This window comes from Netta rufina (assembly GCF_964035555.1).
Source record: "Netta rufina genome assembly, chromosome: Z".
Classification (NCBI taxonomy): domain Eukaryota; kingdom Metazoa; phylum Chordata; class Aves; order Anseriformes; family Anatidae; genus Netta; species Netta rufina.
The window spans coordinates 31191460-31217099 of record NC_140126.1 but is presented as its reverse complement, the minus strand read 5'-3'; the positions used below and the strand labels follow the sequence as shown (position 1 = coordinate 31217099).

Below are 25640 nucleotides of genomic sequence, written 5' to 3'. Positions count from 1 at the left end.
TATGCCCAGACTGATCAGAAAGTATAGATGTTAATGCTCCATCATCTTTGTGCTTGTGCCAAGGGGTGAGTGGGAAAATTTCCTAAAACATAAAAATATTTGAGTCATTCAGTAGACACTGGCAAGTTTTCTTGTCCTTGATCACCTTCAAAGCGTGACATTTTTTTTTAATTTTTAATTTTTTTTTTAGGAGCAATTTTTTTTTATTTTTTTTTTTGACTTAGGAAATGTACTGCAGTACACAATGTGGCAGGTGGTGTTAAATCTGCTTCCTGAGGGAGGCTAGCTTAGACCACCTCTTATGACTGCAGTAGTCTGCACATCCCTCCAGCATTTCAGTCATTCCTAAGAACTTCCTATTCTTGAAAGAAGTTGCTACTTGTTTCTCTGTAGCAGGAAAAAGAAGAAAATCTTCTGAAAAATGTAAAGTTGTTCATGTTCACCAGTAAAACCAACAGCAAACTACAGTGCTGCACATTGCCATTAATAATACTGTATCTGTTCTACCATACTCAGCATGCTGTTTTTGCAACAGTATTTTGGAAACTTTTTATGCTGGTATTGCATATTTGATTTATCAATTTCAGTTTCTCTTGCTGCAGAAATTTGCTCAGTTATTTAGATAAAAAGAGTCTGGAATACTCGCAGTCATTGGTTGGATGCAAACTACTGAAAATTTCTGTTTTCATTTTCCTATTTATCCTTGAACAAATCTAGTTATCTGGAAATATGATGATGTTTTAAAAACTATTTATTGTCATGTATAAGTGTACCCATCTGACTGTGTCTGTCTTTGGTAGATTAGAGAACTGGTTTGAGAGCATGCAAGAGTGGGAATATTGCTGAGCACAAGTTTGGAGCTGAAATGTGTTGAGATTCATAATGATCAGTGCACTGTAACCTACTGACTGGAATCTCTTACGTGGTGCTCTGTGCTACACAGCCAGGCAAATCAGCTGAGAATAAGGATTTTCTCCTAGGACGGAAACTCCTAGGACTAGACTTTTTCAACTGTCCAGAAATCCTGAATATTCATCTAGGATCAGGAAATTAGAAAGAACTACATGGATCTATGATTCTCTGATTTACAACTCCAATTACATTTTAACTAGGATATTTAAAATTCTCTTATATTCAGTAAAAGCAAAATGTCATGCTTTTACCTATTCAAAGAACAGTATGAGAGCTTAAAAGTACACTTTTTTTCGGCATTTGCTTGTGTTTCTTTTACTTACCAAAAATGGAAACATTCAGAAGCATGACTTTTAATTTGGATTACCTTCTTCACAACAAAATGAGAAATATGGGGTCCTAGGTCAATGAGTAAATTTGCATAGCTGAACCTATGAACTGCTCACAGTATAGACAGAATAAAAGCATTTTTCTTAATGTTTTGTCTTTTGAATAGTTGAGTGAGTACTTTAGCCTTACTTTATCTACTCCACTTAATTTCCTTTGAATTGCACAGTGTCCAAAAACTCCGGTAAAATATGGTGAAGTAGGTCCCTCCTCCCTGCTTTACTAGAGTTAAGAAAAGAAAAGAAAAGAAAAGAAAAGAAAAGAAAAGAAAAGAAAAGAAAAGAAAAGAAAAGAAAAGAAAAGAAAAGAAAAGAAAAGAAAAGAAAAGAAAAGAAAAGAAAAGAAAAGAAAAGAAAAGAAAAGAAAAGAAAAGAAAAGAAAAGAAAAGAAAAAAAGAAAAGAAAAAAAGAAAAGAAAAGAAAAGAAAAGAAAAGAAAAGAAAAGAAAAGAAAAGAAAAGAAAAGAAAAGAAAAGAAAAGAAAAGAAAAGAAAAGAAAAGAAAAGAAAAGAAAAGAAAAAGTTTATCAATTTATTACAAATACTCCCAGAACTTTTTCTGACATTTTGTATAATAAGGAAAATATAGGCAGTAATGTGAAGATTGACACTGTATCAGTTTCAAAGTTCTCTTTACATTTTAAATTATACTGAGTCTGTGTAAAATCTGGGAATTTAGTTTACTGTTCAAGAAAGTAAAGAATGGATAATCCAAATATTAGAAAGAACCTAGCATTCATTTGCAGGTGCATGACATGCAACTCCTTTAATGTAATTTTCGCTTCAATTTTATATGCTCACACAGCTTATATTTGTCTATTATTATTATTATTATTATTATTATTATTATTATTATTATTATTATTATTATTATTATTATTATTATTATTCAGTAGCTAACTCAGATGCCTAAAATAATTGGGACAATAGTCATAAGAAGTGTTTCATGGTTCTAAGCATCATCTGTCCTATATATCCTTATTTCTTCCTGAAAAAGGGATCACAGGCAAGTTGAATTTGCAATTGGATGAGCTAGCCTTTTGCTACCTGGATTTTCTCTACACTCAGAAAACTAGACACTCTCCTTTCAGCTGCCAAGAATGACTATAAAGAAACCACCAACAATAACTACAAAACTAAAATGCATTGAAACCCTTAAGACAGAAATATTCAGTCCTTCTAGATCTTTTGGGTTATTTAGGTGAGTACAATTTGCAAAAATTTGAGTGTCAATAGCAGAGCACTGAGACCAAGGTGTAAACTGGAGGGATCTGCTTCTGTTTTTACAGCAACAGATAGAAAACCTAAGCACTGTGTGCAATGTGTGAATGTGTTGGTACATAAGGATGTAGCCCCAAGGAACATCTCATTAGGTCTTCTGTGTCTTCTCAAAATCGCCATCTGCAGCAACAAAATTACAATAGGATCTTAACACTTCAATGCAGAAAGAAAGGTTTTCACCTTGCGATGGCAAAAGGCTAGGAAGAGTACTGAAAAGAATCCTAAATAGATAGGCATCTTCTAAAATCAGTGATTAATACTGATCATTTAAGGATTATGGTGCATGCTCAATACTTCAGAATTGGGTAGAAAAACAGAAATGAAAGGTTACTAATTCCTACACTAATTATGCACTTTATCTACTTTATGACCCTTTTTGCCCCCCTTTTATTAGTTAAAATTTCTGAAACAAATGTTTGAAATTTAGAGATCACTGTGGGAATACTGCTCTGCTGTAAGCCATTATAGTAGAACAAAAGGAACTTTTTTGGCTGTTCCACAAAAAGAAAAAAAAATATATTATTCTGCAAGCATATGATTTTAAGTTTCATCAGGTCTTTCCTTCATGTATCAGTGCATAGATTTCTGCTCACATGAAAATAAAAAATATCAGATTATTGGGGCAGTGCTAAAAATTAAACCAGGCTGTTGAAAGGTAGTTGCCTTAATTGAAGCACCTAGTTGAACCCATCATAGTAATTTTCTGCAAAAACTGTACAGGTTACGAGCAAAAGGTCACAAACATGGTAAGACTTTTCTGGGTGAAGTTTTGAGCCCACTGAAAACTTAAGTATGAGTAATACCTCATACTGCACCCAGAAGGGACTTACAATGAACAGTTCATGACATTCAGTAAGTGATATCTTCTTAATAAAATCACGTCTGTTTATGTATTTTTTCAGCTATAATAAAACTCATTCTTATATACAGCATGTTTCATCTTGAAGTCTCTTAAACACTTATGAAATCATGCACTGCTGCAGATAATTTTGAACATACTCATCTATGAAACACAGCACTGAACATTAGCATAAAGGAATCGAACCAATAGTTTAGGGCAGGAAGTCACAAGGAATGCCTTATCTACATGAAATTAGGTGGGCAATTCAGGAAAACAGAATGCAACTGTCTAGTCTGAGATTTGACAAGAAGGCTAAAGATAATACTATTTTCCTAACAGAAAGAGTAATGAAATTTAGGTCCTTTATTTTTATCTCTTACCTGAAAGAACATGTGTCTAACAATAGAAAAGGCCTCTTGAATCTAACTAAAACACTGTCATTAGTTTACAGAATCAGATTATACCAAAGAAATCAATTAGGAGTACCATGGAAAGTAACCTCCATCTATCAACTCCTAGCAATTTCCTTAATATATATATATATATATATATATAATCATATACATTATATATTATATATAATACAATATACATTAATATATTATTTTTTATTATTTATTATATATTGTATTTCTTGTATTATATTTTTATGTATATATATAAATGTATATGATATACGTGTATATATGTATAAAGTTTGGTATTACAGATTATTCAAATTAAAGTTTAAAATTGCATTTTCCTGACAGCTGCAAGGGGGTTCAATAATCATTGATCCATCAGAACTTCTAATTTCTCTACACATTATTTTTTTTCTTTTGTCTGTTGTATGAAGACTGTCTTTATTTTGCAAATGTTCTGTGACACACCCATGCAAAAATATATGCTTTGTTGTGTTGTAAATTATGAACTTCAGTGCATATACTGACTTATACTTTAATAGAATGTACTTATTTTATTTTTTAATTATATAATTTGCAGAATAAAGCCACAAATGCTCACTGGAGATCATTTCGCTGTCACTTGAAATATTAATCCAGCACAGGACTAATTCTTTATTTTTTGCTTGTGTGCACCTCTTTTGAGAAGCAGAAAACTTTAGATAATATTGCTTGAAAACAGATGTTTCAGATAAATTCAATAGTACAGGACATCTTGTAAAAATTTCTGCCTGTTGTTCAACCAGTGTGTTTAGTCACTTAAGAAACAACCTTTTCTATTGTTTCTCTTTTCTTTTCTATTCCATCTTGACCTCTTTTTAAGGTTTTATTTTTACAGTGGTCACATTACATGAAGTGGGTAATTGTCCATAGAGTTTTGTAACCTCATTCTAGTTATTAATTTTATAATCCACTCAATAGTCTTTACATAAAGACGTATTGCAGTTGCTCTGACATGGGCCAAATTAGAATAGCCATCTTAAAAATGTTAAGCAAGTCAGTTTTCCTCTTCTAGTGAAAGAGCTTGCTTTTCCTCACTGTAGGCATAGGGTTTTCTGTTAAGTAAAAAGAAACAATCACCCCAATACCTACACATACACATACACATCCTCTCAAATACACCTCAATCTACACAGTAACAAAATTAACTTTCTAGTTGTTTTTTTCTGAGTACTTTGAAGACACATCTGTTACAGTAGTAGCAAAATAACCATCTTACAAAAACTAGCATACAAACAGGAAAAAATCAAAATAAATAAACATAAACATAAACATAAACATAAACATGCTGTAGGAAAGTATTTGACCTGTTTATACTTCAATCAAATCCTATTCATTAGAATTCATAAATAAATCTGTCCCGCATCATGAAGCCTAGATAGCCGAAGCGCTTTGGAAGAAGAGCTATTAGAAGAAAAATCCCACCCTTCACATTCTGCAGTATAAATGTCCTGTGGAGAGACATAGGGCTGCAGTCCCTAGGCTTGCCAATTCCTTATCTTTTTTGAATGTTAAATTAATATTTAAAGCTATTTATTCAAAGTTGACTTAACCACTAGAATAGGAAAGATCAGACAAATCAGTTACAAGAAATGAAGTATGAGGAAACCGGAACTCTTTGACAAAGTATTCCTTGGAGTAAATGTATTGAATGAAGCCAGCAAGTAAATGATAAGGGCCTTTGCGCTTTGGATGTAAGAAAGCAATTTATCAGGAGTACATGAACTCTCCAGTGACCATAAGCCAAAGAAGAAACCAAAGTACAGGAGAAGTCCCTATAAGATTATTTTAAATGCTCAGAAAGTTTAATTTTAAAAAAGCAGTCAGAAGCTTAGGTGCTGGAACATGCTTCATAAAATGGAAAAGGAAATTAAATATAAACATTGATACAAAATGTAGTGTGTGATGTCATATATAATTCCATACCATTTAACTTCATAAGGGGATAAAAGTTGCCTGCATCCTGCAGACTTCCCCTCCTCTCATCTTTGAATTATTTGTGTTGTGAATATTACAAAATTCACACTAAAGGATAAAACAAACCAACTTAGTAGCTGGTTTAAGTAGCAGTGAATTCATTATAGACTGCATGGTAACTTATAGGGATGATTTTTAACATGTTTAAAAGGCTGTGGTTCAAGGTGTATCTGTTTTAATTTGTACTATAGAAGGTAAGTCTCAAATCTTTAACAGTTACGGTCAGTTCTGTGTAGCTTCAGTCTTAGCCTTCAGCTCATCATTAATTTTCTGTAATTTCTTTTGAATTTACAAGTATTATGGTCTCTGGAGCTCAGCTAAGAATGCTTCTGCTCTATGAATTAAAGTTAATTGTGACCCTTGGAAAATGAAACTGTTTTAGAGTGCATCAGCAGTAAAGAATCATCCAAGTGTTATTTTCTGTTGAAAATAAGCGCATCTGCCAAATTTGATGTGTTTAGATAGTTCTTTGGGAATGTTTTCTTTCATTTCTGCTAGCTTTTTCCTTATATGTAATGCCTTTTCTTTCAGCTTTGGACAAGCTTAGTACTCAACACCTCTACCACCCAACCCAAGTGGAGATTGTGCAGTCCAACGTTGTGTTTGACATCAGCAGCTTGATGCTCTATGGTACCCAGGCTGTGCCTGTGAGACTGAAGATACTACTTGATCGACTCTTCAGTGTACTGAAGCAAGAGGAGGTGTTGCATATTCTACATGGCTTAGGCTGGACACTTCGAGACTATGTTCGAGGCTACATCCTTCAGGTAGGAAATAAAGCAAAACATGCTTACAAACAGAACTAACTGATATTTTTGATATGGAACTATTGATCATGCACCCAAAGAAGTAGAAAGATATTGAGATATTTAATGTGCTGTGTTGAAGAATAACGATGGTGTTGGCAAAATAAAATATTCAATTTTTACCTATGCTGAAAAAATGCAGTCTCCTTAGTACTGCAGTATGCATTTGTACTTGCTTCTGCGTATTGTAGGAAATACCTCAAATACTGCAAATACTGAGGTTAGCTAACTGCAAGCCTGACTTGGTCATATAAGGCAACTGGCATGTTTTCAAGGGCTACAGTTCAACTTAAGGAAGTGAGATCCTAATCAGCAGTTCTTTCAGCTTTTCTTTCCTTCTTTATCATGATGCCAAATACTGGGTAGGTGAGATGGGGATGGTGATCATGGTTTTGTTGGCAGGTATCCTTATAAGGTAAGGTACCAACAAGAAAGTCCTGTTTATATGGCCATTTTAAAATGGTAGCTTTATTAAATAAAGTTTTACAGATGGACTGGTTAAAGTAAGGTAAGCAAACAAAACTCCAAATAAGTAAACAAAAAATGGCTAAGCTTGCTTTAAGGATATGGCCAGGAATACGTGTAGTTGGTTATCTTAAAAATAACATTATCTGTTGGGGTCATAAGTGAATTATTACATTTCACAAGACTTTCTGATTGAGAATCCAATACTAAATGTTTCTGAGTGCTCTTAATTACTACTGACTTTGTGGGAGCTCTGCATCTTCTAGAATTCATCCAGTTGTTGAATCAGGCATGCCTGAAATCTTTAAAAATTCTATTGATTTATGTCTTTATTTTCTTAAACAATGATAGTTTGCATGACATTATACAGAAAATATGGGAATCTTTATTCCATCACTGAGGAATTCTGACTGTATTTTTCAATTCCTCTTCAATTTTCTTTCCTTTGTGTGAAAGAAGTAAATTAGCTTTACCTAATTATGTGGAAACATCCATATTCCTAGGTCTGGAATACTTTCTTAAATGTTCTATAGTCATTTTTTTCAGAAAAGAGTTTTGAATTGTAGAACATTCCTAGAGAAGAGCAATAAAAAGGCCACTATTATAGTAATGAGATCCTGTTATTCTTATTAAGATATATACAAAAATTGATCTCTTTAAGTGCTTTAAGATTCTCTCAGGCATCAGCATCTATTTTGTAAAGGTTAAATGTTATACATTTATACACTACATATAAGACTTTTTTTTCTTTCTGGTATAGAACTTATACGTAAGTATATATACATGATATTTGTACAGGTATAATAGATAACAATAGGTGGTTGTACAATATATATCCATGGATACGTATACATGGATATTAGATACAATGTATAATTTGTATACATATATGATAGGTATGTATAGAAATAAATATTCTTATTGGACTATGTGCGTATTGCATCATGTTTTAGATTCCTGCATTCTGAACACTGCTGACCAAGAAAGGTGAAAAAATGTGATTTGCAAAGGAATCGATTGGGGGGGGGAAGAAAAATCATTATTTCTGAGACATAACATTAGAAAACTGCTGTTTAGTAAGTGCAGCAAATGATTAGGCATAACATATTAGAAGTGCAGAATTTAGTATGTCTTATAGACAAGACTGACATCAGTAGCTTTCTTGCTTTAAAGATTGTGGAATCAGTCCTATATTGATTTTGTTTTAATTATCTGTTTGAATAATCTTAATACATGCAAGAATGGCTGGTAATATAATTACAGAGAGGTTTATACAGTCAGATTGTGACCTATGCATCTGAGCAGTGTAAAAGCCTATAATACACCATTAGGCCAGAGTTCAGTTTATCTGGCTAAAACTTACTATAGCCCTGAAGGCATGAATTTTACCATCACAACATTCAACAGCAGTGAATTGAATATTATGTCAGTAAAAGAAGAACAATTATCAATGGAAGTTAAAGGCAGCTGTTAGTCTTACCACCTGTTGACTTGGTTAGTGCCTTGCTGTGGATTGTGTTATTTGGCAAATGAATACTTCCTATACCTCCCATCTAATTTCACAGAATCACAGAAGTGATTAAGGTTGGAGGTCATCTAGTCCACTCCAATCAAGCAGGGATACCTATAGCAGCTTGCCCAAGACCATGTCCAGGCCGCTTTTGAAGATCTCCAGGGATGGAGACTCCACAACTTCTCTGGGCAAAAAAACAAACCAAACCAAACCAAACCAAACCAAACCAAACCAAACCAAACCAAACCAAACCAAACCAAACCAAAACAAAACAAAAAACAAACAAACAAACAAACAAACAAAAAACATTTTGTTTGAAATAAAGCTAGGAAGCTCAGTATTTGGTGAAGAAAGGGAAACTACTCAGTAAAGCATGTAGTAAAAGAAATATCAGGAAAATAACCAAACCTCTGATAAGAGAGAATGATGCTTTAGAAAGTACCTCTGTTGAACTATCTGATAAAACAGAGAAGAGCAGCATGCAAGGAAATTAGGAAGAAAATGGGTGGTATCACTCTCAGGGTACACACTTATGAAAACTACAGGTAATGTCTCCTTCAAGAAAAAGGTGTTCCATGAGGTTCATCATTATAAAACTGCAACACTTCATAGAATTTTAGGAGGTTTTCAAATTCAGCTTTTCCGCACACACATACAAAGAAAGTTTCCAAAGAAATTTTATCAGCCTCCTATGAGAGAGCCAAAAGCTTCAAATAGCAAAATAAATAATCTTAGGTTAGATGTACCCATTAAAAATCAATTATTTTAGTATTGTCAGACATTTTTTTTTTCTGTCTAAGAACCATAATGAAACCTTTCTTCCCACCAGAAAAGATACCTGCTCTCAGTAACTTTTGAGAAAACCTCACAGTTTGCTCCACTCTAGAAAATTCAGAGAAACAAAAGAAAACCAATGCCTCTCTAATTGTGTATTAGCACTGCAAGGTGGGTGGGATTTTTGCAACACCCTCATTTTGAGTAATAAGGTTTCTAAATAGCAAACTAAAAAGCAGTTTGGGCAGAAAAACAACAACAACAACAACAACAACAACAACAAAAAACAGTATTTATCAGTATTTATTGCTTCATTCAGTGAATTCATTAATAGACTGCAGGAAGTGAAGAAACCAGAAGCCAGCAGATGTAATACGATACACTGCCTTTCACATTTGGACAATCACAATCTTGCCAATAACGGCTGAAAGGCATTAAGACCTGGCAAATTTCCTCTAGGTTGTGTGCCATAAACCTAATTTCTGGTGAACAGGTACCTATCTCTGAAATGTCAGTGAGTGACAATTAGGTCAGCAGTCTTATCAGGTAAGTCACAGGATTAATATTTTGCTGGACGAAAAATTGTCTCACTTATAGAAGTGGTCCCCCTGGAAAACAAGATTCACAGGGAATCTTTCTGGATTGTGCCTGCTCTCCGGGCTTGTAGACCACTTCAGTTTCTACTCTTGTTAATCTATTACCTATATTGAGGAAGGAAGCTGCTGTATTCGGTGTGGACCTATTACTGAGGCTGTAGGTTTTCTCTCTAGGAACAGCCAACACAGCAACTGTCTTTACATGACAGAAAATTATTCTGTCAACAACAGTAGTTGCTTTGGGTCAGATTCAGTGCCTGCTACTCAAAGAGATGTGATTAGTAACTATTGATTTCAGTGAGGTTGTTTTGCTGTAAAGAGCAGCTCAACTGCGAGCAAGTCTCCAGCTCTGGTTTGGTTCCAGCTGAGCTGAGTGAAGATATAACTCTGCCAGCTGTTTTCCTCTGCTCACCCACTGGAGAATACTTCATCCCTCCCATTTGCTAGTGTAACTGCATGTGTAATCTCTCCTTAGCCTACACAAGACAGGTTAGAAAAAGCCTTCCGCTAAGCATGTGCAAGTAAATCTGGTTATTCAGAGCAATAAGGACTAGAGAACAATTGTGCCACTAGCAATGAACAGCTGGGGCATTCAGCTTTTACACCGATCCAGCTGCAGACAACAGGACATGTGACCACTACGCAGAGGCCATAAACTGACTCTTTGGAAATATTGATTCGATGTTTTATTTTAAGTAACAACTCAACACTTTTTCAAGTGTTACATGATCAAATAGTTGTATTCCCTTAGTGTAAAAGAGGAAAACAAATATTTTCTTTGCAGTACAAATAAGGGAGCAGAGTTACAGAACATTTAAGTGACCAGCTTGATGCAGAAAATTCTCACTCTTACCGTCATCCCCTTGAAAAAAGTAGATTGTAGACAGTAGTTCACAGGCATTATCTTGGTTTCCAGACTTTCTGGTGCTGCTCACTGACATGAGAAATTTAAAAAATCCTTCCTTCCTCCCCCCAAATTAAAACATGCACACACAAAGAGAGAAAGAGAGAATGAAAGAGAGAAAGAGAGAGAGAGGGAAAGAGAGAGAGACAGAAAGAGAGAGAAAGAGAAAGAGAGAGAGAAAGAGAGAAAGAGAGAAAGAGAGAAGGAAAGAAGGAAAGAGAAGGAAGGCAGGCAGGAAGGCAGGAAGGAAGGAAGGCAGGAAGGTAGGCAAGAAAGAAAGAAAGAAAGAAAGAAAGAAAGAAAGAAAGAAAGAAAGAAAGAAAGAAATCCCTTAGCACATCATCTTTCTAAGCAAGTGAGATATTAATCACATGGACAGGTGAAAATAGTTTTCCTGTTCTTAAAATTAAACATTGCCCCCAAGCTTTTAAGACTTTGTCTCAGCCTTCTTGTCTGTACTCATTTGTCTGCCTTTAAGATAGAATCACAGAATCATTAAGGTTGGAAAAGACCTTCAAAATCACTCGGTCCAACCATCACCCTACTACCAATGTCATCCAGTAAAACATGTCCCTATGTACCAAGTCCAACCTTTCCTTGAATTCCCCCAGGGATGGTGACGCTGCCATTTCACTGGGCAACCCATCCCAATGCCTGACTACTCTTTCTGAGAAGAAATTTCTCTAAATTTCCAAACTAAGCCTGCCCTGGTGCAACTTGAGGTCTTTTCCTCTAGTCCTATCACCAGTTATCTGTGAGAAGAGGCCAACCCCCAGCTCCCCATACCTTCCTTTCAGGTACTTGTAGAGAACAATAAGGTGCCCCGTGAGCATTCTCTTCTTCAGACTAGATGTCTGAAGTTTTGCTACAGAGCCCAAGGGCTATTTAATTAAACAGCTTGTCAAATAGCCTCTGTTGCTTAAACTTAAGGAGTATTAGAAAACAAAACAAAACAAGCAGCATATCTGAGGTATCAGCTTTTCCAAGGTGGTGTCAGGTCACTCTAGAGATGATATCATACTTTCAGTTAAATGTAAGATGATATCATACTTTCAGTTAAATGTAGACTACTATCTATAATCACAAGTCATGTGAAGTTTCTGTCAGGCATTTTTTTCCAGGACCCATCAGTTGACTTACTGCTTTTTTCTTTCATAACAAGAACACCTATAAATTGGTTGTAGGCTACATTACATGTAATAGAGAAAATAAAGAAAAAATGAAAATCAAATTATGATATAGGTGAAAAAATAATGTTTACTCCTGCCACCAAGCAAAAAGTTTTGATGACAATTATGCACCATTAATATAATAAAAATGGCTTTTGTATCTTTGCAGACGACACCAAGTTAGGTGCATGTGTCAATCTGATCAAGGGTAGGAAAGCTCTGCAAGAGGATCTGGATAGGCTGGACCGATGGGCTGAGGCCAACTATACGAAGTTCAGCAAGGCCAAGTGTGGGGTCCTGCACTTGGGGCATAACAACCCCAAGCAGCGCTACAGGCTGGGAGAGGAGTGGTTAGAAAGCTGCCTGGCAGAGAAGAACCTGGGAGTGATGGTGGATAGTCGGCTGAATATGAGCCAGCAGTGTGCTCAGGTGGCCAAGAAGGCCAACAGCATCCTGGCTTGTATAAGAAGCAGTGTGGCCAGCAGGGCTAGGGAAGCGATTGAACCCCTGTACTCGGCTCTGGTGAGGCCACACCTCAAGTACTGTGTTCAGTTTTAGGCCCCTCCCTACAAGAAGGACATCGAGGTGCTCAAGCAAGTCCAGAGAAGGGCAACGAAGCTAGTGAAGGGTCTGGAGAACAAGTTTTACAAGGAGCAGCTGAGGGAGCTAGGATTGTTCAGCCTGGAGAAGAGAAGGCTTAGGGGCGACCTTATTGCACTCTATAGACACCTTAAAGGAGGCTGTAGCAAGGTGGGGGTTGACAGGATGAGGGGGAATGGGCTACAGTTGTGTCAGGGGAGGTTTAGGTTGGATATTAGGAAGAACTTCTTTATTGAAAGGGTTGTTAGGCATTGGAATGGGCTGCCCAGGGAAGTGGTGGAGTCACCATCCCTGGAGGTCTTTAAAAGATGTTTAGATGTCGAGCTTAGTGATATGGTTTAGTGGAGGGCTAGTTAGTGTTAGGTCAGAGGTTGGACTTGATGATCTTGGAGGTCTCTTCCAACCTAGATGATTCTGGGATTGTGTGAAGGTTGTGCATTTATTTAATTGACATCACTTTTCATTCCTTATTGGTCTGTTTTTCAATCTCTTTTAATTAATACCTTGCATTTGTTTAGTTGTGACCACTGGGGAATTTTTAAGCATTTTAAGAAGCAGTTACTGTGTCTTTCAATGTTTTTCAAGTATTATTTTTATTTATTTATTTATTTATTTTGATAGCAAAACCAATAAGGAGAAAGGTTAAGAAGTTTATTTGTTAAAGTCTATATTAAAATAAAAAGGACAAACAAAGTCGTTCACATGCAAGCTGATATTAACTGCCACCCACATTTAATTACTTGATAATAAAGAGAATAGTTACCCTTCTTTTACAGCTTTTTTTGTTTTTGTTTTTGTTTTTGTTTTTAGCTTTGTTAGATGCATTTTTATATTTTTTTTTCCCATTGTAGTTATTGATAATGCTGATATATGTTCTTTTGTTCAAACATAATTTTTCTGAGCAAATAAGGCTCAAAGTTAGTTAACATTTATCCAGACTTCTAATCTCTCAGTATTGATAGGATTTAAACCTGTGTCTCTTCAGTATGTGTCCTGTACATTTCTTGTTCTCCGTGCCCATATGATTCATCCTCCCTCTCTTTCCACTCCAACTTCTGCTATTTTTTCCTCCCATTCCCCTCTGCTTGCCTTTTTTTTTTTTTTTCCTTATCTTCCCTCCTTCAGCCTCACCTCAGTTTCACAAAGAGATGAAAAGGATCTGTTAGATGATGTGTCCTTCTCCTGAGTTTTCCATTCCTCCCACAGCATCACTGCATGCTAATATTTGTGGCTGTGATCATCTGGAAGAGTTTCTTCTCTCCCTTGTGAGTTTAGCATGACTCCCTTGCACTTCTGTGAAACAGATTCTTTGCTGTGCCCCTTGCTCTTTTGTATTCATCTCAGTTGTACTAAGCCAGGAGTGACTATCCTATCTCTACTCTAAATGGGGAAGAAAAAAAGCTCAGATAAACCTTTAAGGGCTGAAAAGGGAGATAGGAGCCAGAACACTGGAACTGCTGCACCACAGGGAAGCATTGTTGTATACAAGCAAAGCAGTGACACTTTTTCTACAGTCTGAAGTGCTTTCAGATTTACTCTGTATATGCACTAACTTGCCTAACATCTCCCTGCTGCTTTTGATGACTTACCTCTAATAGTAACACTACCAATCACTCTAGTGCTACATGACTATTTATTGTGACTGTTAGCACTTGAACTGGGAAAGAACAAAAGTAAAGGCCAAAGAGTTTGATGGCTGTTTTGAATGCCACCAGGACAAGTTACATCACAACAGATGTCTCAGTAACATGCAAAGATCATTTGGATTTCCATAATATGTGTGGCTGGAGAGCTGTGTTATTGCTGCTCTGTGTCTTGCATCTTGCACGGGTAATGAAGCGGAGGGCTCTATAACCCCTGGTGATCAACAGCAGTGTACAGGATGCTAGTTCTTAATGACTACTATGAAATAGTAAGCCTTTATAGCCATAGTGCTTCACATGGGTCTGAAATACATGGTCTTTTAAATAGCAAGCATTTCTGGCTATGAAGACCAGAGATGGAGAGAGAGAGAGAGAGAGGGAGAGATTGACTTTTGTAAAGCTGTGTTTCTCCTACCTGTAATGCTAACTGTTTACTGTACCGGGCTGAGAAGCAGTGATCCCACTCCTCTGATGTAGTTTCACACAGCTGGGCACAGCCACTGGAATAAAGTGTGTGCAAATGCCTTTTCCTGAAAGTCTGTCGGGCATATGCCAGGACCATGTGTGCTTTCTTTTCAAAATGGAGCTGAAAAGCTCTTCACCTGCCAAGGCTTGAGTTCATGGTTTTCTCTTTTTGTGTTTCTCTTTCTGATAGTTGATGAAAAAATACCTAAAGCAGAGTGAGGATGGAGGAGGTGGGAGGAATAGTTCACTCCCTGGGCTGTTTTAGGTGTGAGTGATGCCATCAAGCATCACAGGAGAAACAGAGCCATGAACTTGGGTCTTGGCAGGTAAGCCAAGGAGGAAACTATTTCCAGCTTTCTTACTTCAGAATGTGTTTGAATTTGTGTTAACTGTTTATGATCACAGAAGGTTTTCAGTGAAATACATGTTTATATATATACACTTACCTAAATGCTATATGTTTATTTTTATTAGTAATAGATCCTATGCATGTGTATGTGTTTGTGTGTTTGTGACAGAAGTATCTATTTTTCATAATGATTCACTGTGAGTGAGGGGCTTTTCCTCACAGGCTGGAGAATCACTTTTCTTGCAGTCAATGCCATGTTGAATCTTTCCTCAGAACATGTCCTGCACTATATCAAAGAAATATGACCATGAAGGACAGGATTTTGGGGTTACTGTCCATATCAATTTTCTTGTAATCAATGCAGTGAAATGTTATAAAATAAAGAATACAAAAGGATATGAAGCTGTTGATTGAAGGGAAATGTGTGTGTGTGTTGAAAGGTTGGGGGGAGGGAGAGAAGAAGAGAGGGAAGGGAGGAGTTGGGCCAGGAATCCAAGTAATCAACATTATTCTTACAAAATACAGCTCAAAGATTAGAACTTCTGTTTTTTTTAGTCCACCTGTCCACCGACGATCTTGGGTTGAATTCAAATCATGGTTCTGGAAGTGATAAGGTCATGATATTACACATTCGGCTACGCATCAGCAGAGATTAACTCAGTTAGAAAGTACAGAGTCCAGACCATGACACTTTAATGAATTTAAGACTTTTCCCAGTTCAGACACCTCTTGGTCGAAGTTTAGAGGTGGTTTTGATTGTCTGTGTGTCAGCACTGGCTTCAGGCAGTCATGAAATTTAGGTCCACAGACACTTAGGAATCAGGGAGGGCCTCAGAGAATCACACTTGTCATCTGTCCAGTATCAATTGATTTACTGCTTTTCTTGAAGTCCAAGGGATCTCAAGGGGACTTTTTCCTTTGCAGCACTGATCTTTCCATGAGGTGCTAGTGCCTGTCCTGAGCAATAACATGGAATAACAGTGAAGTGTGAGTGACTCTTATTAGGAGTGGTAAATGTCGTTAGCACTTACTGTTGCCTTCTAGGCAGTAAGAGCACAGACAGACAAGCCCCTTTTACTTATCCATGTACATTTTGAATCTAATGAAGATGAAATCTTATATTTTAATTAAGAATTTACTTTTCTTTCCTGTGCTGAAAAATATTCCATGATTTGGTTATCATTTCACACCATGTCCTGGAATTCTGAATACTTAACCTGAAAGCAGGAAACGTAGTATTCTACTGGCTCTAATATATTAACTTGCTGCACGAGTCCTTTGTGCTTCAGCTTGATTTCTCTCCTCCCCCACGGCTTTTACAAAATGTTCTAATCATCCCAATTAATACTTGGATGTTCTTAATTAATGTTTATGAAGTGCTTTGAGATCCTCTAATGAAATAGAATGTGTAATTAGTATTGTTCTTTAGTCAAATTCTAAAATATCACCACCACAGGAACAGTAGTTTTGGTAAATAGTATTTTAAATAGTCTTTTTAGCAAATGTAAGAAGAAGAATTTATTTCATATTTTTCCTTTTATGGTAGGGGAAAAATATGTCTGCTTACATCCAGTCTTGCTTAAAATCCATGATGAATCTTGCATAGGCTTTAGAAGGTCAGAGTTGCACCCTGAAGTCTTACATTCCTTCTTCAAGAAAGTGTGTAGAAATCTGTCTGTCAACCTGCAGAGCAGGAAATCACTTGCAGAATGGGTAGAATTTTTAAGACTGCTGTCCCCGTGTACGTCAGCTTGCTGAGTTTTAAGTGTAACTGTATAGCTTGCCCAGTGATGTGGATCTGGTAATAGAGTTAACATCGTTACATTTTTATCTGTGCAGTCCGGATACTGGATATCTTTAACTCATGTCCAAATTGACATATGGTGCTGACAAATTAGGATAAAGGAAATTGACCGATTCATCAGGTTGCTTGCAGCTTGGCTTATGTTGCACCAGGTTTCTCATTACTAAATAAATAAATAAATAAATATTATTCTTTCAGAATATTTGGAAATAGCTAGGACAATGCCTGTTCTGCTTTCTCTGTTCAGCTAGCAAAATAAAAACTTGAGTGAATCCTTGGTGCATAATGGCTTCTGAAAATGATAGTCACCATAGAAGGTAAGCACATTTTCAATAAGTACCAGTATAGTATTACAGACCTCAAACATCTTGAGTTTTTAAATTAAGATTCTAAAAACTGTGGGATTAATTTAATAGATTAGACTTAATAAAATTTATTTGTACTTTCTATTTTATACTGGAGAATGTTAGGTTCGTGTTTTCAAGCTCCTTCTTCATTATTTTGAAACCTACAATAAAAAACAATGAGAAAGGAAAACTCCTTTTGATAGAAAGGAAAATCAACACAAGAACTCTAGGAAACAAAATGTTGTATATCCACAGTTTTTTGACAATACTGCAAGAATTCGTTATTCTGCTGTAGTATGTTCCTGAATACTAAATAATATATTAAATAATTTTACTAGTACTAATTCATCACTTCTCATATGTAACCTGGTTTCCTCTTGATAGGACTGATTCAAAGAATGTCACAGGATGGAAAACAGAGCTCTTCTCCCCAGTTTTTATGCTCAAAGAGATGTGAGGTGGTGGATATATCACATATGAGAGACCCGTGATATCCATTTTCTGCCAGAGCTACAAGCAGATATGTTTTATCAGAGAAGAAGTGTGGGGTAGAATAAAGTATGAAAAATGATGAGGAATTAATAACATTTGTAGCAGGTTGCTAACACAATTGCGCTTGTCATAAGGGTACCAGGAACCTGGGTGTTAAAGAATGTGAGAATCTGTTTTGGGACTAGCAGTGGTGGTGTGGTCAAGAGATACAGTGGCTCCTACTTGTGATGTGCATATTGTCTCTGTACTGGTCACTTCCAGCCTTCATTTGCAGACTTGAGTAGCCTATGATCCTCAAGTCAAATACAGCCAACAACTTCATTTTGTATGACACACTTAGGATGTCTCTTGGAAGAGTATGTTTCACATAATGCCTACTTTTATGTATTCTCTGAGCCTGGAACTTATAGTGTTTTGAATTGAACAGCCCTGTAGCCTTGCATATGGTTCAGTTTGCTAATCTTATTGCTATGTTATAGTGCAGTATTATTGTACGTAGTACTGATAGTACTAATATTGTCCTATAATAATATTTAAATAGGGAGTTGTATATTCTGATAGTTGGAATAATTCAGCTGTACTGAAGAGTTAACTCTTTCTTTGGGTTACTTCAACAATTCTTGTTGGGTGTGGAAACAATGTGGCACTTGAGCTTTAAACTTTTACTGGAGTCACAAAAATTAAAAACAACAACAACAACAGCAACAACAACAATAACAACACATTTGTTTTTAAGTTTTTATGTTTTTGGAGAGTAGTAAACTGAAGTATCAAAAAGATCAATGAATATATAGTACATTGGCATGGAACTGCTTGTTATATCAATGTAAAGATTTGTTTGGAGCAAGATAAATATGTCAATGCAATAGAAAGTTTTATGGGCTTTGAAGGACTTGTGAGAATTTAAACATCAAACCAGTCTGAGGTGCTTCAGAGGTGCTTCAAACTGCAAATCCAAGATGAAAGTATACATATACTTCCATGCCTGAATAATAACTTTACTAACATAGCATGAGTTTCTAATATTAGTCACACCAGATGACGGATGTGTGTCTGTAAGGTTTCCCTCTGTTGCAGCACTGCTTTACGTCATAGTACTCTCAGACTGTAAGTCCCTCACCAAGGTACTCATGTTCACCTCCACTGAGTGTTTACACTTAGTTCATACAAGACCATTGTACTGCAATCTCAGCAGCCTTTGCACCACACAAAAGTATGCCAGTGATGTATATAATCATTGTCAGTTTTTTTCAAAAGGCAGGAAGGAAGGTTCTGCAAAATTATGAAGCCTCTACAAGTTTTGTGTGTGTAGTCAGGTATTGGAGACAGAAGCACTGGTAGCTCCTACACTGATGGTAAGACAGGACTTTCCACTTATGAAGCACCAAAGAAACTATACTGGAAAGACAGAGGAAGACAGTTCATAAAAATGTACATCAGAGGAGTTCTAATCTTAACGGACACCAGAGGCATAAAGCAATAGGAAACCAGGCTTAATTTTTTGGTTCAAGAACTATTCCGTCACTGTCAGAAAATGGGTCCTGATTCAGCAATGTGTATAAGCACCTATCCAACTTCAAACATTTCATATCGTTGACATCAATAGGGATATACTCACATATTTAATGTTAAGCATATGCTTGTATATTTGTCTGAATTGGGGCCTCAATGAATGTCAGCCGAGGTCACAAAACAGTTCCCTTCCTGTAAGCACTGTTCTTTACTTGAAAAAGAATGAATAGTAGGTTGTGAGAACTCCATGATAAAGTATGTTTCATTTTAAAATTGCGTCTTTTTTAAGATCTTTTCTTTATTGTTATTTGTTTTCACTGGAGTAGACTCTGTGCACTGTTTATTACATCTCCCAAAGCCAGGCCACAATCCAGGGATCATTTGCACATTGGGATTCTCTAATGAAGCCAATTTTCATCATGAGATCCCCAAGTTAGTTTTGTCATGTCAGTGAAGACCACACACTCACTAAAGGAAGTTCTTTGTGCCAGGTTGCCGCTCTTTTTTTCTGTCCTGCTTCAAGATGGTGTTTTCTGAGGTATGTGGGAAGAATAATCACCAAGCACTCGTGCCCATCTCTACCCCCAGTGTCTGTGGACAAGGTAGATGTGAGTTACTGCATCCCTGATGCCTTTCCCTTCTAGTCTGCAGGCCAAACTAGAGTACAGCCCTGCTACCGAGGCTGTGCAGAGAGCCCAGACTTCATCTAGCATGCTGAATGAGCTGGTCCATAATAGGTACAAATTATGAGATGAGTTTCTGTTCCCTTTGAAATGTATGGAAGTAATTTACCAAATAAATACCCGCTTTGAAAAAAGAGAAAAGTGTTTGGAAAAGCTGTTCAAATACTTATTAGTACATGACTGTCTGAGACGACGTGAAGAACATAATACAGCTAGGAATCAAATACAGGGAAGGAAAGAGTCCTTAAATGTTATATTTTCAACAAACTTTGATGTGTTTAGAAACTAACCTTCCTTCCTAGTGTCCTGGCCTTTTATTGCTATCGGCAGCTTGCTTTTTATGTCACTGAAGAATTTATAATGAATCCATAAAAAAACGAATAGTACTTCATTTTGTTTGGAGGAAAATGGGGGACTTCTTTAGTGGATGGACTCTGTGTGGGCAGTAAAGAATACAATGTTGGATGTATGTTGTGTATTGTCCTTGGAGTATTAATTCTGACCTGGTTACATGGCAAATAATGTTGACTGTTATAAAATAAACAAACTCAAGGTTTGCACCGCATGTTTTATAATAATTTTATCTCTTTTCTGTTTGTTTTTGCTGAAAGGTAGACGACTGATATATCTTTGAAGTTATTCTTTTCATATACACGATTTCATATACACAATTTTGTAAAATTAAATTTCGATTTTACCTTTTGTGCATATAGCAACAGGCACTGATATTTCCATGCAAACTTGACTATCCAAATCTACACATCCAAATGCTTAGAACTATATCTAAAGAAAGGTTATGGAAATTGGGATTTCAGTTTTCATGTTAATACAGGAAAGGAAATTGTCATTTAGAGACAGAATCTGATATTTATTTTAGTAGTGTCTTTCTTAGGAAGCACTGGAACCACTTGTGCAGTAGGGAACTGCTTACCAGAAATGGAGATGTCAAAACCAGGCTCATCTTGTTCAGTGCAAATTTCATGTGTTTTAACAGTTGAGCATAGTGACTTAACTTTTTACTAGTGAATTATTTTTCTCTGCCTCTAGCCTGGCTCCTCTAGCATGTGTCTATTTAAACAAACAAACAAAATTAAAAACAGTAACAAGATATTTAATCAACAATATTTGGGGTATCAGTGTACATCCAGAATTGTCAGAAGGCTAATCCCACCTATATTCAGTTCCTGGTTCTGTCACTGCACCTTTGAAAGTGATTTCTTTGTTGTTTTATGCCTAACAGTTAAATTAGGTGAGAAGTAGTTTCCATAATGCATAGCATTTAATAAAAATACATTAATGGACAACTTGAAGATAAAATGTAACAGCCCCACTTAGCTTTGACTATATTTTTAAGTATGGCTTGAGAAGATAAAACACTGAGGAATCATACTAGTTGTCCATGAGAACCAGAATGAAACAGACAAGGAAAAATAATGAAATCTTGTGAAAAGCAGAGAGCAAGTTATAAGCATGCTTGACTAATATTACCCCCCCCACACCCTCCCCCAGTACACATGAACACATGTGTACACAGACTTATTTGCCTTTTTCTAATGTTCACTGTTCACTTTGGAATGACTAAACTGAAAGCTTTGGACCAAATCCTGCAAACAGCTGTGTTAAAATTTATATCCATATATTTTAAAGACTCTGAAGTTTTTTGAAGTGTGAACCATTTCTGGCTCACACTTCTCATCTAGAGCATGTGAGAGCACAATGCCCCAATGGCAAAGAAATGAGAAGTGGCAGTACCCATAGGTATAAACTGTTTCTTCCCTTCATCTTGGAAGAACCCAGCTGCTGTTGACTTGCCCTTTATTTTTATTTTCCTACCATTTTGCAATCTGTTTGAGACTGTATTTCAAGGAAAACTGAATTTGCATCTTAAGCATTCAGCTTATTACCTTTTTGCTCCTTCCTCTTCCCCTTCCCCTTCCCCTTCTCTCTTTTTTTTTTTTTTTTAATATTACCTGTTAGATACATTTCATTGGAGGTCAGAAATACCTCTTTCTGTTCAGACATCTAGTGCAGAGATTCCCAGCCTGTGCTTTATGGAAGCATCAAAGTAGGTGGGCACACCTGATTATTGTTTTGGCACCTGGCTAGCCTTGCTGGTATTTAAATGCTCTATTGTGTTAAAAGACCACCAAATATATATATATATAAATTATTTTCTTGTTTTCATCCCCTATGTAAAAAGCCACTATAGACATATGTCTTTCTAATGGGATAGGAAAGGGCTCAAAAACAGGTTCTTTCAGGGTGACATTCACATTATGAAAACATTTCTGAAATCCTGTTTTATTTATTTATTTTCCTGCTTCCCTTAGAGTATGTGAGAAATAGATGTGAAAGATTTTTTTTCAGGCCACTTTTTTCTACTCAGTAGTACAGTGCTTCATTCCTTTGGGAAAAACTGAGGAACTATATTATAGTAGGTATTGTAATAATGTTATATTATGAGCTTAACAATGTGGCTTTCAAACATGGGAGGAAACTGAAGATAGAAAAAAATACCTCAACAATAGAAATGCATTATTTCTCATATCAAAATAAAACTTCTTCAAAAACATTTCCTTTGCTTATTAAATTTTTCCCCCATTTATTCTTGTCAGTACAGGACACATTCAGCATCTGTTCTCATGCAAAAGCCCTCAGGAAAAATTAAAAAGCTGTTCTTGCAAATTCATTATTATTAAGAACCATAATTCACCTAACGGTTATCTCAGCCCTTCTCTAGCTCTTATCTGCACTCTGTGATGACATTGCCTTCTTGAGCAAGGCATCGTTCCAGTCTCGTCTCATCTCTCCCACCTTAATTTGTAGCGATGCATTGCAGTTTGGTGACAGGCAGTTGTTCGTGCTTGAATAACCCAAGATTTGAATTCTACAGTTTGTGGCATCCATGTAATGCTTAGCAGTGGGTACAGCTGTTAACTATTCGCTTATAAATAATCTTTTTCCCCTCTCAACCTGTCTCCCAGGTAGTGTACCTGTCACCATTAATAACTCATCGGTGGCTCCCCAGTGATTTGGCCCATCACTTGTCATTCACAGTGGAGTGCTGCTCTGGCCTGCTATTGAAGCTCACACGAGCTCCTTTAGCTATTCAGTCATCCCAGCTGCTGCGTTGTTTCATGTTCCTGACTTGCGGGAAATTGGGCTGATGGGTTCCACAGTTAGACGCCTGAATTCTCCCCTGTCATCTCTGACTGTGCACTGAGTCTTGTATTTGGGAAGTATAATGTTGTCTGCTCCAGACGGTGAGAGATGTTACAATTTGCTTTAAGTCAACTCTCACCTGGCCACACTGATTTCACTGGATGTGTAACCCTGGAGTTTTTTTGGATCAGCATATGTAACAATTATGTGCACACATTTATTTAATACTAAATAGTTTGTCTTACTGTTTATTTTTACTGTGGTAGTCACCTCACTGCTGTACATACTCCAGAAATCAGAACAAAAAGTCAATTGAAACTCTGTATGAACCACGTTTGGGAAGGGGAGGGAGATATAAGTGGCATTGGTTGCCACCTTGCTGTATAAAATTAACTCCACTACACATAACAGAATAGTTGTCTCTTCTCTTTTAGAGGGATATGTCTCCTTTCCTAAGGAACGCTGATTGGGGTATTTATTACTACCTGATCCTGTTGCTCAGTAGAAACTTACTGTAAGCATAGTGTATTGTGTGGACAGGAAATCATTCAGGGTCAAGGCAATAAAGAGGCAGGTCTCATGAAAAAGGTTGTGCTTTGAAGAGGCACTCTAAAGTGACATGATACGTGGGTAGTTGCTATATTAGCTTTGTAGCAGCTATGTTAAGACAGTTTGTGCCTTACCTTTTTTGTAAGTAGAAATTGTGGCAAAATAACTTGTTCCATTGAACAACTGTATGTACATTAGTTGAGATGGTACTCTTGGGTTTGAACATGGAGCTTGAATTAATCTCTAATATAATGTTTTTCAGGGGGTACTTCTAACAAATTAGTGAAAATCAGAACATAAGTTAGTGAAAATCAGAACTTTATGCAGGAATGAGGAGCGCATGCCTGAGGAGAGCACTACTGAGTGAAAATGCCTGTGCTGAGTTTGTTTGGATGAGTAAATTGCATCTCCAAGATGCAGAAATCCCATGTGAAAAGATGCAACGATTAAAACAGTCCCATCAAACTTTGCAAAACTCTAAGTCACTGATCATAAGGAGGTATGTCATAAATGAATGAGCACTACTGATTCCTACCAAGAGTGTTACGCCATGTGTATTTAAAGCTTTTCATCTGGGCTACAAGGTAAGTAGCACTCTCTTGTGAGGCTTGCTAAGTTAGCAAAAGTGTCTTGCCCAAAGTAACACTTCACTGAGTTGAGCCAGCAGTTGAAAATTTGACCCCTAATTCAATGATAATGTGATACTAGTTAGCCAGATAACCACCTAGATTATTGACCTTATTGGGTAGGGTGCAAATCTCATTGAAGTCATTGGGAGAAATTCCACTGCAGGCAGAGAATCAGCTTAAGTGTTAGGCATCACTTCAGATTTTATCTGAGGATGTAATGCAGACTGTGTTGAGGTAAGGCTGGCCCCATGTGGAAGGGGAGCTTCACCCTCTGAAGGAACTGGCATGGGTCTTCCTTTTGGGCATCAGTGTACCGGACTGCTCCGCTCTCATGGGGTTGCTGGTTGGAAGCTCTTCTTTTTGTTGAAATAAAAGCTTCTTCATCACAATTAATTATTAAGTGTTCCAGGGCTCTATTATATATTTATATGTTCTTGAGAGCTCTTCTCTTACATTCTCTCTCTCTCTCTGGCATTATAATGTTCTGATAGCTGTTCACTCGCTTCATTGCTCTGTCAGTTTGTGGTCCTCTCACCCAAACAAGAGGACTTTGTATTGTAGAGGGGATCACAAGAGACCAACAAAGGTTGGAGGCATTGTGAATTAGTGCGAGCCAACTCTGTTTTTAATTCTAATAAAAGCAAGTTCTATATTGATTTGGGATAATTAGATTCCACTTTAACTTTTAGAATGCTTTTACCTTGCTGTGGAATAGCTATCCTGTGTGTTTCATGGATCTGATTGGGTACAGTATGACCTAAGTTTATGGTTTCAGCTGTTTTCTGCAAGGACAAAGTTATTTGTCTGCAAATTTGTTATGTATTTTCTTTTCTGCTTTCCTCTCTGTCACGTTTCTTTTTTCTTGCCCCTATGTTGGTGTGAAAAGTTGCTTCTCAAAGAAATCTTTGCATGCATTCATGTGCATGCACACCTTGACTCATATCATCCCGTACCTCTTCAACAGTTGTTCTCAGAAAGTACTTGGATAGCAATACTCAGGCAGCAATGCATGCTGCTGGTTTGCTTTACTGCTCTCTCTTTATTTGGAAGAACTGACTTTATGCTGGACATAGTAGGGTTAAAAAAAGTTAGTGGTTTGGCACTTTCCAGCTGCTTCTCAGGAGAATATAAAGTGCCTGTGGATCAGGTCCAAACCAGTGGATGTTTAAGAGAAAGAGAAAAAAAAGTTAGCTGAAGAGCAACATTCTTGTGCGACTTCGTTACCTTCTGTCGTGTTAAAAAAAATTGTTTTGCTTTACAGTTTTAAACACTCAAAAAAAGTTAGAAGCACCAAATGACCTCCAGGCCTGTTGGCTCTCCAGACTCAGTTTATCAAGTCTCCT

The 25640-nt window shown here is 36.7% G+C and overlaps 1 protein-coding gene across 1 annotated transcript in view; it reads left to right on the top strand.

Moving 5' to 3' along the window:
• Nucleotides 1–25640, top strand: part of BNC2 (basonuclin zinc finger protein 2) — a gene marked incomplete at its 3' end in the record, with an annotated part of 165283 nt that overhangs the window by 56545 nt on the left and 83098 nt on the right. Inside the window, exon 3 of the mRNA XM_084305434.1 lies at nucleotides 6367–6602. Within this exon, the coding sequence (XP_084161560.1) occupies nucleotides 6367–6602 (236 nt within the window). The remainder of the gene's footprint in view (nucleotides 1–6366; nucleotides 6603–25640) is intronic.